Source organism: Equus przewalskii, chromosome 5, assembly GCF_037783145.1.
Source record: "Equus przewalskii isolate Varuska chromosome 5, EquPr2, whole genome shotgun sequence".
NCBI classification, from domain to species: domain Eukaryota; kingdom Metazoa; phylum Chordata; class Mammalia; order Perissodactyla; family Equidae; genus Equus; species Equus przewalskii.
The window spans coordinates 57507149-57520744 of NC_091835.1; the positions used below are offsets into that span (position 1 = coordinate 57507149).

At 37.0% G+C, this 13596-nt stretch overlaps 1 protein-coding gene across 8 annotated transcripts in view; it reads left to right on the plus strand.

Annotated features, from left to right (window-relative positions):
- BICD1 (BICD cargo adaptor 1) overlaps nt 1-12594 on the plus strand; it is a 211177-nt gene extending 198583 nt beyond the window's left edge. For 3 of the 8 annotated variants that reach the window (XR_011540362.1, XM_070621013.1, XM_070621014.1), the window contains exon 9: nt 6296-9277. Coding sequence is in view for 6 of the 8 variants with exons in the window: in XM_070621013.1 (XP_070477114.1) it covers nt 6296-6480 (185 nt within the window). In the remaining 2 variants the exon portion in view is untranslated. Of the gene's footprint in view, nt 1-1196; nt 1273-6295 lie in introns of all 8 variants that reach the window. The other 5 variants (XR_011540361.1, XM_070621015.1, XM_008536231.2 and 2 more) reach the window with 3 other exon arrangements.
- Nucleotides 12595-13596: the final 1002 nt, after the last annotated feature.

Here is a 13596-nt window from a genome sequence, read left to right on the forward strand (position 1 = left end):
TTGGTATTCTAGAGTTATCTGGTCAGGTTTTGTTATAACAGAGAATATACTGGCTTTAGAATAAGTGACACATAGCCTTTGAATGTAAATTTCAGTAAAGCCTCATTAATTCAAGGCTGTAAATCCAGAATTTGTGATAATTTGGCTTAAATACTATCTACGTAACATGTAGAGAAAGAGGTTTGCTAAGCAAATACGTAGTCTAAGCAGTTAGCAAGAGGATATGCTGCAATTATTTAAGAATAATTAAATTTTTAAGTCTAACTCTAATTTTAAAATTTTTGCAAAATCTTTTGGCAGAAATATAACGTGTGCATTTCTAACCAGCTTCTTGGGTGATTCTGGTACGGTCAGCCTAGTACCAGTAAACAGCCTGCTCTTTGATTATTCTCGAACACTCAGCACGTGGTCTTTCTTGGAGCAGATGATTAACATGACTGATCAGCTAAAGCATGCGCTTTTAGTAGCTAGCACTTCGTTAACCTTTTGTGAGTTATATTATGTGTCTTTAAAATGGCAAAAAATAAAACAAAAGTGGATTTCCCACTCAGGTCAGCTTTCTTCACCATTCCAAGTTACTAACAATTTACTATCTAATTACAAAATCTTACATTCTAAGATTTCTGCTAACAATTCTTGCTTTTGATAAAATCAATTTTGAGAAAACCGTAAAGATGATTTTCTTCTCCAATGTCCTTCTATTGATCATGGAAAAGATGATATGGCATGCTTTTCTCAATGTACCTATGGGATTGACAATATGCGCATGTGTCCAGACAATAGTCAGTTATCTGAATATATTCCATTTTGGAATAGCAGATCTAAGTGCTAAGCAAGTAAATACCATCATGTTCAAGTTCAGAACTTGAAGATCTTTCATCCTTTATTAGTATTAATAGACCCTTTATTTTTAGATGTATCCAAATACCAAATATGAATGGCCACGTATGTCCTAATGTACTTGAGAAATCTCACTACTAATTTTGTGCTACTAACTTTTTCATACTGTATCTAATTAAGAAAAAGTCTTGTCTTTTCTATTGGCATCATTCAGGGAAGACAAAGCTTAGTCCAGATGTTTCTGTGTGAATGCACATTCCTCACTAAATCTCTCAGGCAACTGCTTTTAGTTACTGTTACTAACACGTTGCTCTGTCTCTCTTTGTATACATGTCTAATTTATCAGTTTCTTGTAGATTGTCAGCAGCCTGCTGCCTCCGTACCGCCACAGTGCTCACAACTAGCCGGGAGGCAAGACTGCCCGACTGTCAGGTAAATTCACACATCCTTTCTCTTCCCACCCAGTTGCATGTCAGATCCATAGACCCCAGGCTCTCCTTTCCAACACTGTAATTGCCTATACATCATTATATTTGTTACATTTTGTTTCAAATATGGGCTACACAAACACACATTGGATACCTGAAGTCCGTTTGTGCCCAAAGGAAATACAAGAGAGCTAGAGTTGACTTCACCCACTGGTGGGTAGACTAAAGGCCGCCTTCCGCTCCTTTAATGAAGACTTGGCTTAGTCTGGTGTTTCATTACCTTCCAAAATATGAAACCTGGAATTGTTAGGATGTTTGCCCTACTTTTTCTTTTGTTTGTCTTTGGTTTTTAGAATATATTTCTCAGGCAAACAAACAGGAAGGCTATAAAGCATATCTAACGTCTGTTCCAAGACAACTTTATCAAAGTGTTTCTGATTTGTCTCCACTCAGTATCCTCATTAAAACTGAAATCAAAAGGTGAGGAAAAATGTGTAATTGGCATTCAAAAAAATATTTGCAGTGAGAGAGCTCTCTATGGGCAATTAACTGAAGAATTTTAAAGGCAGGTTTACCTACTCCCTTGACACTAACCTGGAGAGGTTGCTGACAATTTCCATTCCCGTGAAAGCTTTGCAAATCCATCAGGAATTTGCCTCTGTTGTGGGTGAACTTCCGCACGGCAGCAGAGCACCCCAGGGGACCTCGTCATCTTCGTGTAATACTTCATCTCCAATTATTTGGCCTCTGATGGTGCCAAGTTTTTCTAGTCTGGTTGTGGCTTTTATAGTCTGCTCCTCGTTCTCTCCTTATTTTCATGTGTCTGTTGCTCTTCTGCCAGGGCAAAGCTGCTCGTGAGTAGGGGCAGGCCCAAATGTATTTCCATGTGTGTCTGAGGGGTAGATGTCAGTAGCAGGCTGCATGTGTTCATGGGTTAGAGCCGGAGAGCTGGGGAGCCATCAGTGCTCCCCAGAAACACAGCAGCAGCCAGTGTGACTTGGTCTCTGAGGCAGATGTGCAGCCAGCTCTCCGAGGGGACATCAAGATAGCGGGAAAAGTACGTGATTAAATAGGCCCCAAGCTGGTGTCTCCCCACTGATGTCCCAGCCTGCTGCTCCCAACACTTCCATCAACGTGGTTTTTACTTCAGGAAAGTTCTTCACTAATTTACAAATGCCGGTTTATAACAGCAGCCAACTGTAGGGTAATTTCAATTATGTAAGTAACTGAATATAATTATAAATGTACAAACCCATCTCAGTGGATGCTGCATGTGTGGTCATGAAGAACGTGGGCTGCTAACCTACAGCCCATTCTCTGCAAGCACCCCCACCCCACCCAGGGCCTGGCGCGTGACAGATGGTCAGGAGCTCTTGCTCACAGGAATGAGTGAAGGAGCTCTGGGGTCAGCTGGCTTGGGTTTGAATCCCACCTCTAACTCCTACTAGTTGTGTAATCTTGGAAAGATGCTCGTGCTGGCTGAGAGTCCCTTTCCTCACCTGTAATGTAGGGATGAGAAGAAGCACAAGCCTTCCCCGTGGCTGCTCTCAGTATCTGTTATTGCTGCTAACCGTTCCTCAAGACAAAGATCTACAGTCTCCTTCATGACCTCTCTAATTTGCCTGGGCAAAGAGTGGCAAAGCCTACTCTCCTAAATGTTTAAATTAGATAAGAAATGGAAAGGCTAGGGAGGAATTTTTTAAGTTTAATTTTATTTCACTTTGCTTTTTCTTGAGAACCCGTTTGACTAAACAGCTACCATCCCCAGTTCCATATCTTCTGAGATTACCGAATTTAGGCTGCTTGCTACCTCCACACAGATGATTTCCTTAAAGAAAAGCAGTTTAATGAATTACAAATGTTTCTAGTTTCTACCCACATGAATACAGCATGGTCCAGAGCAGGCTTCCACTGTCCTTCATTGCGGTCCTCATGGAAAAATGATAATATACATACAGACCTGAGAAGACTGTCCTTTTCAAAGCGGTTGGGATATAACTGGCTTCCTCCTTCCCACCATGGCCCTTGCCAAATGGATCACTGCCCTTTCTGCTTCTTCCAGGTGGAAAACTTAACACATAGCCAGCGTTTGAATTCTTATTGTGTACAAGACAAGTGTTAAATTTTTTACACTTATTAATCATTACAATCCCCAAAAGGTAAGCACAGTTAATACACCCATTTTAAAATGAGGAGACCAGGGTTCAGGGAGGCAGCATGACTTCCAGGGTCACTCATTCTGAAAGCAGCTGATCCCAATGACTTGGCACCCATTCTCCTAACCACCCCTGGACACCGCCACACTTCAAGGAGACGCTCCCCCTTCCAGTTATGCTATGAGGAGCAAAGTCAGACCACGTTGACTCTTCATCCCTGAATGGAAAAGGAAAGTTCGTTTAATGAGAAATAAACATGCTAAGAATGTTGAGTGATTTCAGACCGTGTTCTGTATTTCTGTTTCTCACTTGAAATATTGTTTTATATCTCTTTCAGCGTATACATGTTTTCAAAATAATTTTTTAGGTGTATAGTTTTGAATAAAAGAGCATATGTCACATTTGAAAATGTAGAATTTTTCCATATACGCTTTTTACAGACTGATTTCATTGTAGAGCTAACTTATTAAAGTTGTTTTTAGGTAATAGATACTATCATACAAAAGGGATGCCCAAGGTGTGGCAGCCATGGATGTAATAATTAATTTGGAGGGATGTTTGATATTTAGCATTTCTACCCTTCTATCAAATAGTTGCTTACTTAGAAAAAAGAAAAAAGGAAATTTCTGAAGATATATCTGTTTTTATATCTTAGTAATGGTTTCCTAACTCTGCTGTTTAAACATGGTCTACCTTCATAAAGTAGGATCTTAAATGATGAAGGTTGAATAAAGAGTGGGCTCCTGAAGATTTTTAGCGATCAGAACTAAAACTGAATTCATCCTGTACCTTAAATGATTAGAATTTATCAAATATTGACATTCAAGAAGTAATTTCTTAATCTGTAAGCAAAAGCATGCTTCTGTCACATAATATACACAGTGAAATTGCATTTTATGCAAATTTAAAATAGTAATACTATAATTTAAAGACATGTCTAATCTCTCACTTTACGTAAGAAAGATGAAATAAGTAAAAGAATTTTAAATCATCACGAATGACATAACATGAAGGTGTTGGGCCAATGGGGCCCATGGTTGAGCTGTTGCCACACACTTCAGCTAGTCCACAGAAATGCCTGTCTTCCTTTACCCGGAAAAGTATGGAACTACATGGGGTCTTCGAAAACTTAGCCTCTCGTATAATGTGACGACCTTGTGCTACTTGCCATCACTTATGTTGAGTAACGTGTTTAGTTCCCTAAAAAAAGCTCGTTCTAAATCATCTAGACATGACAGAAAGAAACTCTCTGAGGTCTATGGGAAAGTCTGTCTGCCGCCATGTTTCCCAGGCCATCGGACTCTGTCTGGAGGGTGGAGGAAGAATCTCGTCAAGTGATGTTTCCTCAGCCTTTTTGTTGAAGCCCCAGCTCTCCCATTGTTTACCTACCATGTTCTAAAAATAGATAGGAAAATCATTTTTATCACTGGTTGTCCTATCTAGAAGAGCATATCTCTCTTTAAATTTATAGCAGTTCAAAGACATTGAGAAGTAAGAGTGACCTCAAGTAGATCAATATTTTACATAATTATGATTTTGTATTAAAATTCAAGCGAGATACATGAAGAATAATTTCAGTACCAAAGATAAAAATCATTTGTTTAATGATCATTTGTAATTACTTCAATGATATTATTAGCTTAGAAAAACTATGATTAAATTAATTAATAATAATAAACCTTGAATAGTTTTTTCAAGTATCACCCTTGGCAGCAATGAATTCTGTGGTACTGAATTTCATAATAGAAAAAAAAACAGAGTTTTAGAAAAATGCTGATCTTTTTCAATTGAAAAAAAATCCCCATGGTATGATTTTCTCTGTTAGTTACATTTTAATTGATCTGAACTCAAATGTGTTTTGTAGTTTTACCTCAGGAAATTCAATGGTTTTGCTTCCTTATTCTTTATTCCTTATTGTTCATCAAGACATTGATGAGCCTGAACACATCTGTGTTCATTTAAACTGGGCACTCTCAAGGTGATCCTGTGGAAGTCTGCATGATATACTTAAATAGGAAGTTTGAAAACTCTTCTGTCTTATTTAGATTATCTAAAGCAAGTAGGGGGAACCCTTAGAGCAAATTAGACTTGGACAGGCAAATTAATTATCCTGTTGAATCTGGATCTACCAGAGAGCTGATGTAGAATCCTTTAAAGCCTTGGTCCAGCACTGTCCACATCCCGGGGAACTTGTTAGAAATGCAGATTCTGGGGCCGGCCCGGTGGTGCAGCGGTTAAGTGCACACGTTCTGCTTCAGCGGCCCAGGGTTCGCCGGTTCGGATCCCGGGTGCGGACATGGCACCGCTTGGCAAGCCATGATGTGGTAGGCGTCCCACATATAAAGTAGAGGAAGATGGGCACGGATGTTAGCTCAGGGCCAGTCTTCCTCAGCAAAAAGAGGAAGATGGGCACAGATGTTAGCTCAGGGCTAATCTTCCTCAAAAAAGAAAAAAAAGAAAAAGAAATGCAGATTCTCAGCATCCACCCCAGACCTGTCAAATCAGAATCTGCATTTTACCAAGATCCCCAGGTGATTGGTATGCACATTGAAGTCCGAAAAGAACTGATCTAAAGGTATCTTGTAACTAACCAGGGACCTAGGCGAATGAGACTGTGCAAAAACTGAAAAGAATGACTGCAGAGCAGGAGCTCACATTATTTCCCTAACACGTTCATTTTTATTTTTTGTGTGTTGTTTCGAAAAGCCACGGTTGTCTTGGCAGACTTTAGATCTAAACCATTTCCTGTGCAAAATTTCTGTTCACGATTTTAAAATTTCTGTGAAAACACTGTGTCCATCTAGCCCTCACAAGTGTGCCTGGCCCCTTGTCACTGCGTTTCTTGCTGACACGCTTGTTTCTCATTTGCAGTCCTGACCCAGCTCTCCCAGAGGAGCAGCCACATTCCAGCTCGCAGTGCACCCCTCTCCACTGTCTCTCCAAGCCTCCTTACCCTTAGCCTTCACCTCCTGCGGACGAACATCTGGGGTGAACATTTTGTAGCCACACACAGGATACTGCCCAAGATCCAGCAGTGTTTTCTTTTTGGTGGTTAGATTATCCTTGGATTAATGTCCATCATTCTGGAAGATGAGAGAAAGTTGAGAAGAATAACACAAAGCACAGACTCTGGTGTGATAGAACGTTTTATGGTTTCTCTAAGTCACAGATAAACTTCTGCAATCAAATGGCTACCGTTCAGTTAAATCAAAAAACAAGGTGAAACGAAACAAGAAACATGTATCTCAGATGGCTGGCTTTACCTCGATAGCATAAGAGAGACCTAAGACAATGTAAAATACGTATATTGTAAAGTCATCTTTCCTCATACTTCAAATTCAGCCATAGAGGTTGATTCTGATTTTTTTTGTCATTAATATTTATTTTGTACTTTATTTGCCACATGGGATTCATGTCTATAAAAATTTCTGTGAGAGGTGAACTTAATTCGTTTATTTTTAAAGAAGCATAATTTGCTCAGTTAAGTATGAGTTTTAATTTAGTTTGAAATCTGGAATTGGCCAGACGGTGGTCATTTTTCCTGCACAAAATGATAATAAGGTGCATCGGAATGTTAACAATAACTGTATTTTGCTGCTACATTGATATTGTTTATGCACTTATTTTCTAATCAGTAGCTCATTAACTGCTGTTTGTTTTTTTTTTTTTAACTAGAATTCTTCACTGGACATTATTAAGTAAATCTAAAAAAGAGACTACGTTACGATTCATTGACTTATTTGACTTTTGACTGCATCTTTAATTTTTTTAAACTTGCAGACAAGTGGATGCACCGGTGCTGCTCCTTTGTGTGTGTGTACGTGTGTGTGATAATGTTGAAGAAGGCTAAATCATGGGAAGGGAAAAAAATGGGGTGTTTATTTAATGACCTGGATTTTTTTACTTCTCCCAAATTCAGAGTCCTACTATGAGTCTTTCCTGCTAAAAAGTATCAAGTACAAATGGGAAAATACCTACCTAGATAGATGTAAGTTAGCCTTTGGTTAATTAAATTACCCAGAAAGTGTTCAAATTTTGATTAAATTGTATGTTTTGTTGTTGTTAGGTTTCTTTCATAGTGAATCTTCCTTGCCAAAAAACAATAGATGATAAATCTTAGCTCATTGTCTACTTTTGACAAACACTCAGGTGCCTACAATCATTATATTATATTGAGATAATACGTGGTCCTAGTTAATTTCCAGATTCTGCTAGGTAACTTTTATGACTTGATTTAAGGCAGTGGATTTTCATAGCAAAATTTATTTTGCACATAATCTGACAAACAAGGAAAACAGCTAATTGAGCTGAAAGGTCTAACACTCTTGGGCTCCTTAACTATCAAGTGCTGCCCGCACAACTGCTCCTAGCCCTGATTCCTTGTCTAGTCAGGTAGCCTTAACTTATTTAAAACCATAACGGTTTGACTTTTTCATGTAATGATATCTGTAACTTATCTTTAAAACGAAAACAATCCTCACTGTTAACACAAAGGATAATTAGCAATGCAAGGTTCTAACAATGGAGCTCTAGTAGGAACCACTCAGCTTATCGAATGGAAGTGGGTGGAATATTAATGGAGTGGCCCATCAAAGATGGCGGCCAATCAGTAAGTCAGAAAACACAGTGCAGGAGCATTAATGGAGTGGTCCATCAAAGATGGCGGCCAATCAGTAAGTCAGAAAACACAGTGCAGGAGCATTAATGGAGTGGTCCATCAAAGATGGCAGCCAATCAGTAAGTCAGAAAACACAGTGCAGGAGCATTAATGGAGTGGTCCATCAAAGATGGCAGCCAATCAGTAAGTCAGAAAACACAGTGCAGGAGCTCTCATCAGTCATACACCTGTGAAGTAGTGGTCACTATTACCAAAGCAACCGAAAGGTTTTGAGTTCCTTATATGAGTGCTATTTTCAACAGTGTCATTTATCATGCAACTTGGAGTAGTTGGAAATCTTCACCAAAATAGGGATTCAGGTTAAAATACAGAAAAAGAAGCAAAACAATCTTCATAAAGTCCAGATCATGGCAACCTAACCTTCTGCTCTTTCCTACCTGCATTGCCTTGCTGTTCCTAAACGTTTTCTTCATTGTATTGGTGTTGTATCTGCCTGGTCTCAGTATTAGTAAGAAAGAATGGATGTTATGAGAGTTCAATTAAAGGAAGCTACCCTACCCCCACCCCTGCTCTCTTTTTCTCTTTCTCTGGTTTCTTTTTCAAGCATCATATGTTTGGACCTGAGAAATGGCATAGCTGCTAAGTTGGCTTTTAATAAAAACTGTTTGTGCCTGAGGGAAAATATGCCTTTTTCAAAAGTACCTCAGAACATCTTCCTATATTTCCTCATCAATTTCGTTGGTGGCACAGGGAACTGAGCAGTAAATATTGTCCGTGTGTAGCTACAGGGCAGTACTGTCTATTGACAGCGCTCTACTGCGTTCATGCTCCCTTACTCAGTATTTATGACCTGGTGAAAAGATGAATCATAGACAAAACATTTATTCTAATACAAATTTTATCATTACATGTATTATATTCCAGTTTTATTTCTGTTCTTTATAGTAATAGAGTGGGAAATGCTTGTTTTGAAATATTAATCTTATGAAAATGTTAATTTTAACAAAACTTTGCCAAGAAGATATAGAAAATTGGAAATACTCTTCTACTTTTCAGCATGAAATTAGATAAGCAGTAAGAGAGAATTCCATGTATTTACACGGTGGCATCATTTGGTATAGTTTAAACTGAGCCATATCTGTATTTATTTCCATTTAGACTTTTAAAGTGAATAAATATGTGAGGCTCTGATAAAAGTCAGAACCTGCAAAGAAACATCAGGAAACAAAAGAAAATTGAAAAATTGAAGAACAAGTGAAAATCAAAAATAACAAATCTCAGTAAGAATAATGGAAGACAGACTTGGGGAAGAAAAACCAACTACAAATACAATAAAATTACTGGCTAATTATTGCAAACACAGGGAACTAGCAAAAGCAGTCATTTTTTAAAAGTAAGCACAATTACCATACTGGAAAGAAGAGTCAGTATGCAGAAATGCTTTCCTACTGAGGATTTTTCTTAGTTAAAAAATTAAATTAAAAGTAGCAATAAATTGCCTTTGGCCTGAGTGCACAAGGGCATACAGGACCCTCGGCTTAATCTTTCCAGTCAATTCATGATTGATCAGATCCCTTTCATGTATCGAATTCTGTTTCAGTAAGAGGAATTTGGAGAACTGTGAGAAAACAGAAAGTTATTAAATAAGAAAAGACCTATTTAGAAAGATTATACTTTAGCCTAAGGAAGAGGAGCCACAATGTAATCTTCAAGAAAAGAAAATTTAACAAACGATAGGAACATCGATATGGTTACTAAGACTAGAATAAGAACAGTCTTCAGAGTGAAGGGTTTATATTAACTCGAGGAAAGAGATTTTTGACAGTGGGAAATTAATCACTGAAACTGATCATCATAAGGAAGATTTGTTTTTTAAAAATTAAATATTATTGGTTATCTAGTAAGGATTAAGTGGCAAGATGTCTTATGATAATCTATTATAATTCTGAGATTCCATAATCTTTTGCTTCTTTTAAATTTAAAAATACGTTAAAGTTATACTGGTTAGTCATAAAATATTTTATCCCTTGAAAATAGAATAGCAATTGTAATTTTTCCAAGATATTTGGTAAAAAAAAAGACAAAACAAGATCATTGGTATTATTTTTCTTTCCAGCTATATTTCATAATATCTTTAAAGTTGTCCAGAATGTAGTAATTTTACTATAAAAAGCCTCAGTTGTCAGAGTCTAAAAAAACAAATGTCCTCAGGAATACTTTGGAAATAGAAGGTATGCAATCCCTTAGGGGGGCAAATGTCTCTCAAATTTTATCTTTTCTTAAAAGGATCTTCAATCTACAATATTTGCTTTTTCCATGCTTTGGAAAATACTTCTGTACAGACCTTCTCTTTCAAACAAGCATGAAATGTTGGTCAAATAAACCAGCTATGAGTGTGGACATTTCCTGATACTGTATTACATAAAATTCTCTACAGTTCTCAAGTGGAAATCACAAAATATGAAAAAGAAGAAATGAAATATATTTTCCACTGGGATAAGAATGGCAAACGTAATGTATAATTGTTACAATCAATCAGCCAAAAGACATAATCTGCCTCTCAGCAAGACATGGCAGGGGAAACTGATGGGTTGCCAATAAGGAACTGTGATGACTCGACCCAAGGATGCCACAAATTTATTGATATTCTAAGTATAAAGTAGGACTAGAGTCGAAAGGAACGCTTAGGATAAAGTTCCCAGTGTTAAAAATTTGCCCTCCTGGTTTTTTGTTTGTTTATAAGCCAGAATGATTTAAAACAATCCTTGTATTTAAGATTGCAAAAAACTTACAAGAATATGTTTCTGAATAAAAAGGAACGTAATTCTTTAAAAAGCTGTTGAACTAGAGTTGTGATAGAAAGCGTGATCAATGTTGATACTGACAAGTAATTTTTACCTTGAAATCAATTTCTGTGGACATACAAGACCAATCTAGCTCCCAGGTGACCATTTCCATTGTCTTGTGGTAATGCCCCTAGATGATTTGTGTCTATAGTTAAATTCATCTTTATTCAAATACCAAGTTTACTGCCATAGTCCCTGATTGTATTGCATATGTAGCCCGATCCTATTATGTTAACCTCTGAAAGATTTCATCTAGCCATCTCTTCTGTCCTTCTTACTCAAAGTTTAACTGGAAAAGATTTTAGTATTAAGATATGTTCCCTGATTGAGGATTTTCCAGAAATAATATTCTACTTAAGAAGAGGAGCAATTAACTGCCTTTACTGTAAGGTGCGAGTGCATAAGTCTGCCATGTAAAATGTTTGCATGAGATATTTCCCATCATGTTAGCTTTCCCATATTCACAATATGAACACTATAGAAGTCTTATTTCTCTTGTGGTCTTCTCTCCATTAGAAATGGAAGGAGATCGTTACCTGTATCTGGTCTCCTTTCCATATTAAAATGCATGGCTCAAATCCTCAGTGAATTTTCACCCCTTTCCTCTGGAGTTACTTACAATTTGCCCTTTTAAACTGAAGCTGGATAAACTGCTGAGCCAGATCATTTCTGTGATTGGAGTTTAAGCGCAGTAGAACATTGGTGGAGAGCACATTTTAACTCTAACTTTTTTTTTCTTTCAGAATTATTCTCTGATCTTTATGGTTCTCTAATGAAAACACTGAGAAGTATGTCAGATGCTTTCAGTGTGACTGTTATATTTTCTTTTTAAAGAGTCGTTTTAAAACAAAGAACTATAAAGTAAAGAGAAATGTCATCATTTTGTCGACATATCATTCATTATTCGATGATAAGGGAGGTACAGAATGAATCATTTTGTTGTCTGGGTTTATAGCTATAATTACGCACTAAATCTTAGCGCAAATAAGTTATTTTAACATTATTGCCGCAAAATTTTTAAGCTCAATGGTTTGACTGTTGGAGTCAATTAAAAATTCTTTGAAAATCTTTTGCGACATTTTTGTAATCTACTCAGTGTTTTTATTTGCATGATTATGCCTATGTGATGAGCCATTCATGATTCCGATATTGTATTTCTTTCCAGTATTATATTTGTGTAATGTGTGACCAACCTGATTTGTACATTGTATGATTATTGTTATGATGATTCTGCTGTTCCTACGCTTAATTGCAATTTTGTTATTATGCCTTTTGGGATCAAATGATGTGAAGTGTTTCCACCTAATGATAATACCATATGAAAATATGACTAAAAGACTGACCTAAGAGTCTGTTTTGTTGCTAATTATTTTTGAAAATCTAAATTTCAAAGGAAACTTTCTCAAAGACATAGACATTTATTTTAAATTCAAAACAATTCTTTTGAATTTATTATTGCTTGTCCTTTTTAATTTTTTTATTCTAGACAATCCTAAGTGAATGTCTCATGGGAGAATCCATATGATTTGTGCTTGTATTTGTGGAATCTGATGATGCACTCGATGGTTGGAAAAGGCACTCCAGTGCTAAGAAAATAACTGAAGCCAATATATCAATTCTTCAATCTTGGTTTATGTTACCAACTGAATATGGTGTAATGCGTAACTCTTTCCAGTAAATAAACTGGTTATCTTTTGTTCATTTCATCTATGCTACCTTTTTATCAGTTTGAGCAATTTTTCTGTATGTCACTTCGATTTGTATTTACCAAAAAAAAACTATATGAATTGCTATATGATTTATATATTTATTCAAAGTGAGCACTTATTTTAACTAAAAACTGAAGGCTTTGCTTTGACATTTCTACACATTCCTATTAAGAAATGTGTATCAACTTTGCCCATTTTCTCCACTTACCATCTCTCCTACTTGTAATCTTTTCAAAAAGGTTATTTTGGCAGGAGCATACACTTAGCTGAATTAGATTGGAAACGTACCAACATGAAGAAAATGCCTGTTCTAAAAAAAGAAAACATTATTTTAATGAAAGAATAATGAAGTTTTGCATGCTTTATTTTGGGAGACAGTTCTCTTTTGTTCTCTTTCTTATGAAGGAACAGCAGAGCCCCAGAACTTTGAGGAATGTTCATTTTCCAGCTCCTTCTTCAAATGTGCGTTGTGGCAAATCAGCTGCTTTGGGCATCACCTGATTTTATTTCGGGTGGCAAGGGAGGCAGAGAACCAGACAGAATTTGGACTTAGGTGAGGTTCTAATGAGTGGAACCCTCTAATGCTACAATCCTCATTATAACGAATCAAATTAACCCACCATGGACGCTGCAACAATCCTGCTTAAGATTGCCTCCTTGCCTGTTGTATATCCAATGCTAGCAATCGTAGTGTAAATTTTCCTAAAAATCTTTCCTTTTTCTCTTCTGAAAGCTATTGTTTTTCTGTGAGGTTGGGGCTCTACATCTATCTGATCCTTGGTCTTCTCTTATACAATAAAACTGATGGCTTGTTACATTCAAAAGTTAAAACAAGTGGATCAACCTAAGGAATGTTAAGAAAGTCTGTTCTCATCCCTACTTTTGCAGGCCACTTGGGTAGCACTGTACCATTGTGAGGGCAATGTGGAGGCATCCTGCAACCCCACTGGGGGTAAAAGAGAGGCCAAATTGATGGGAACTTGTGAAGAGATGTTCTTA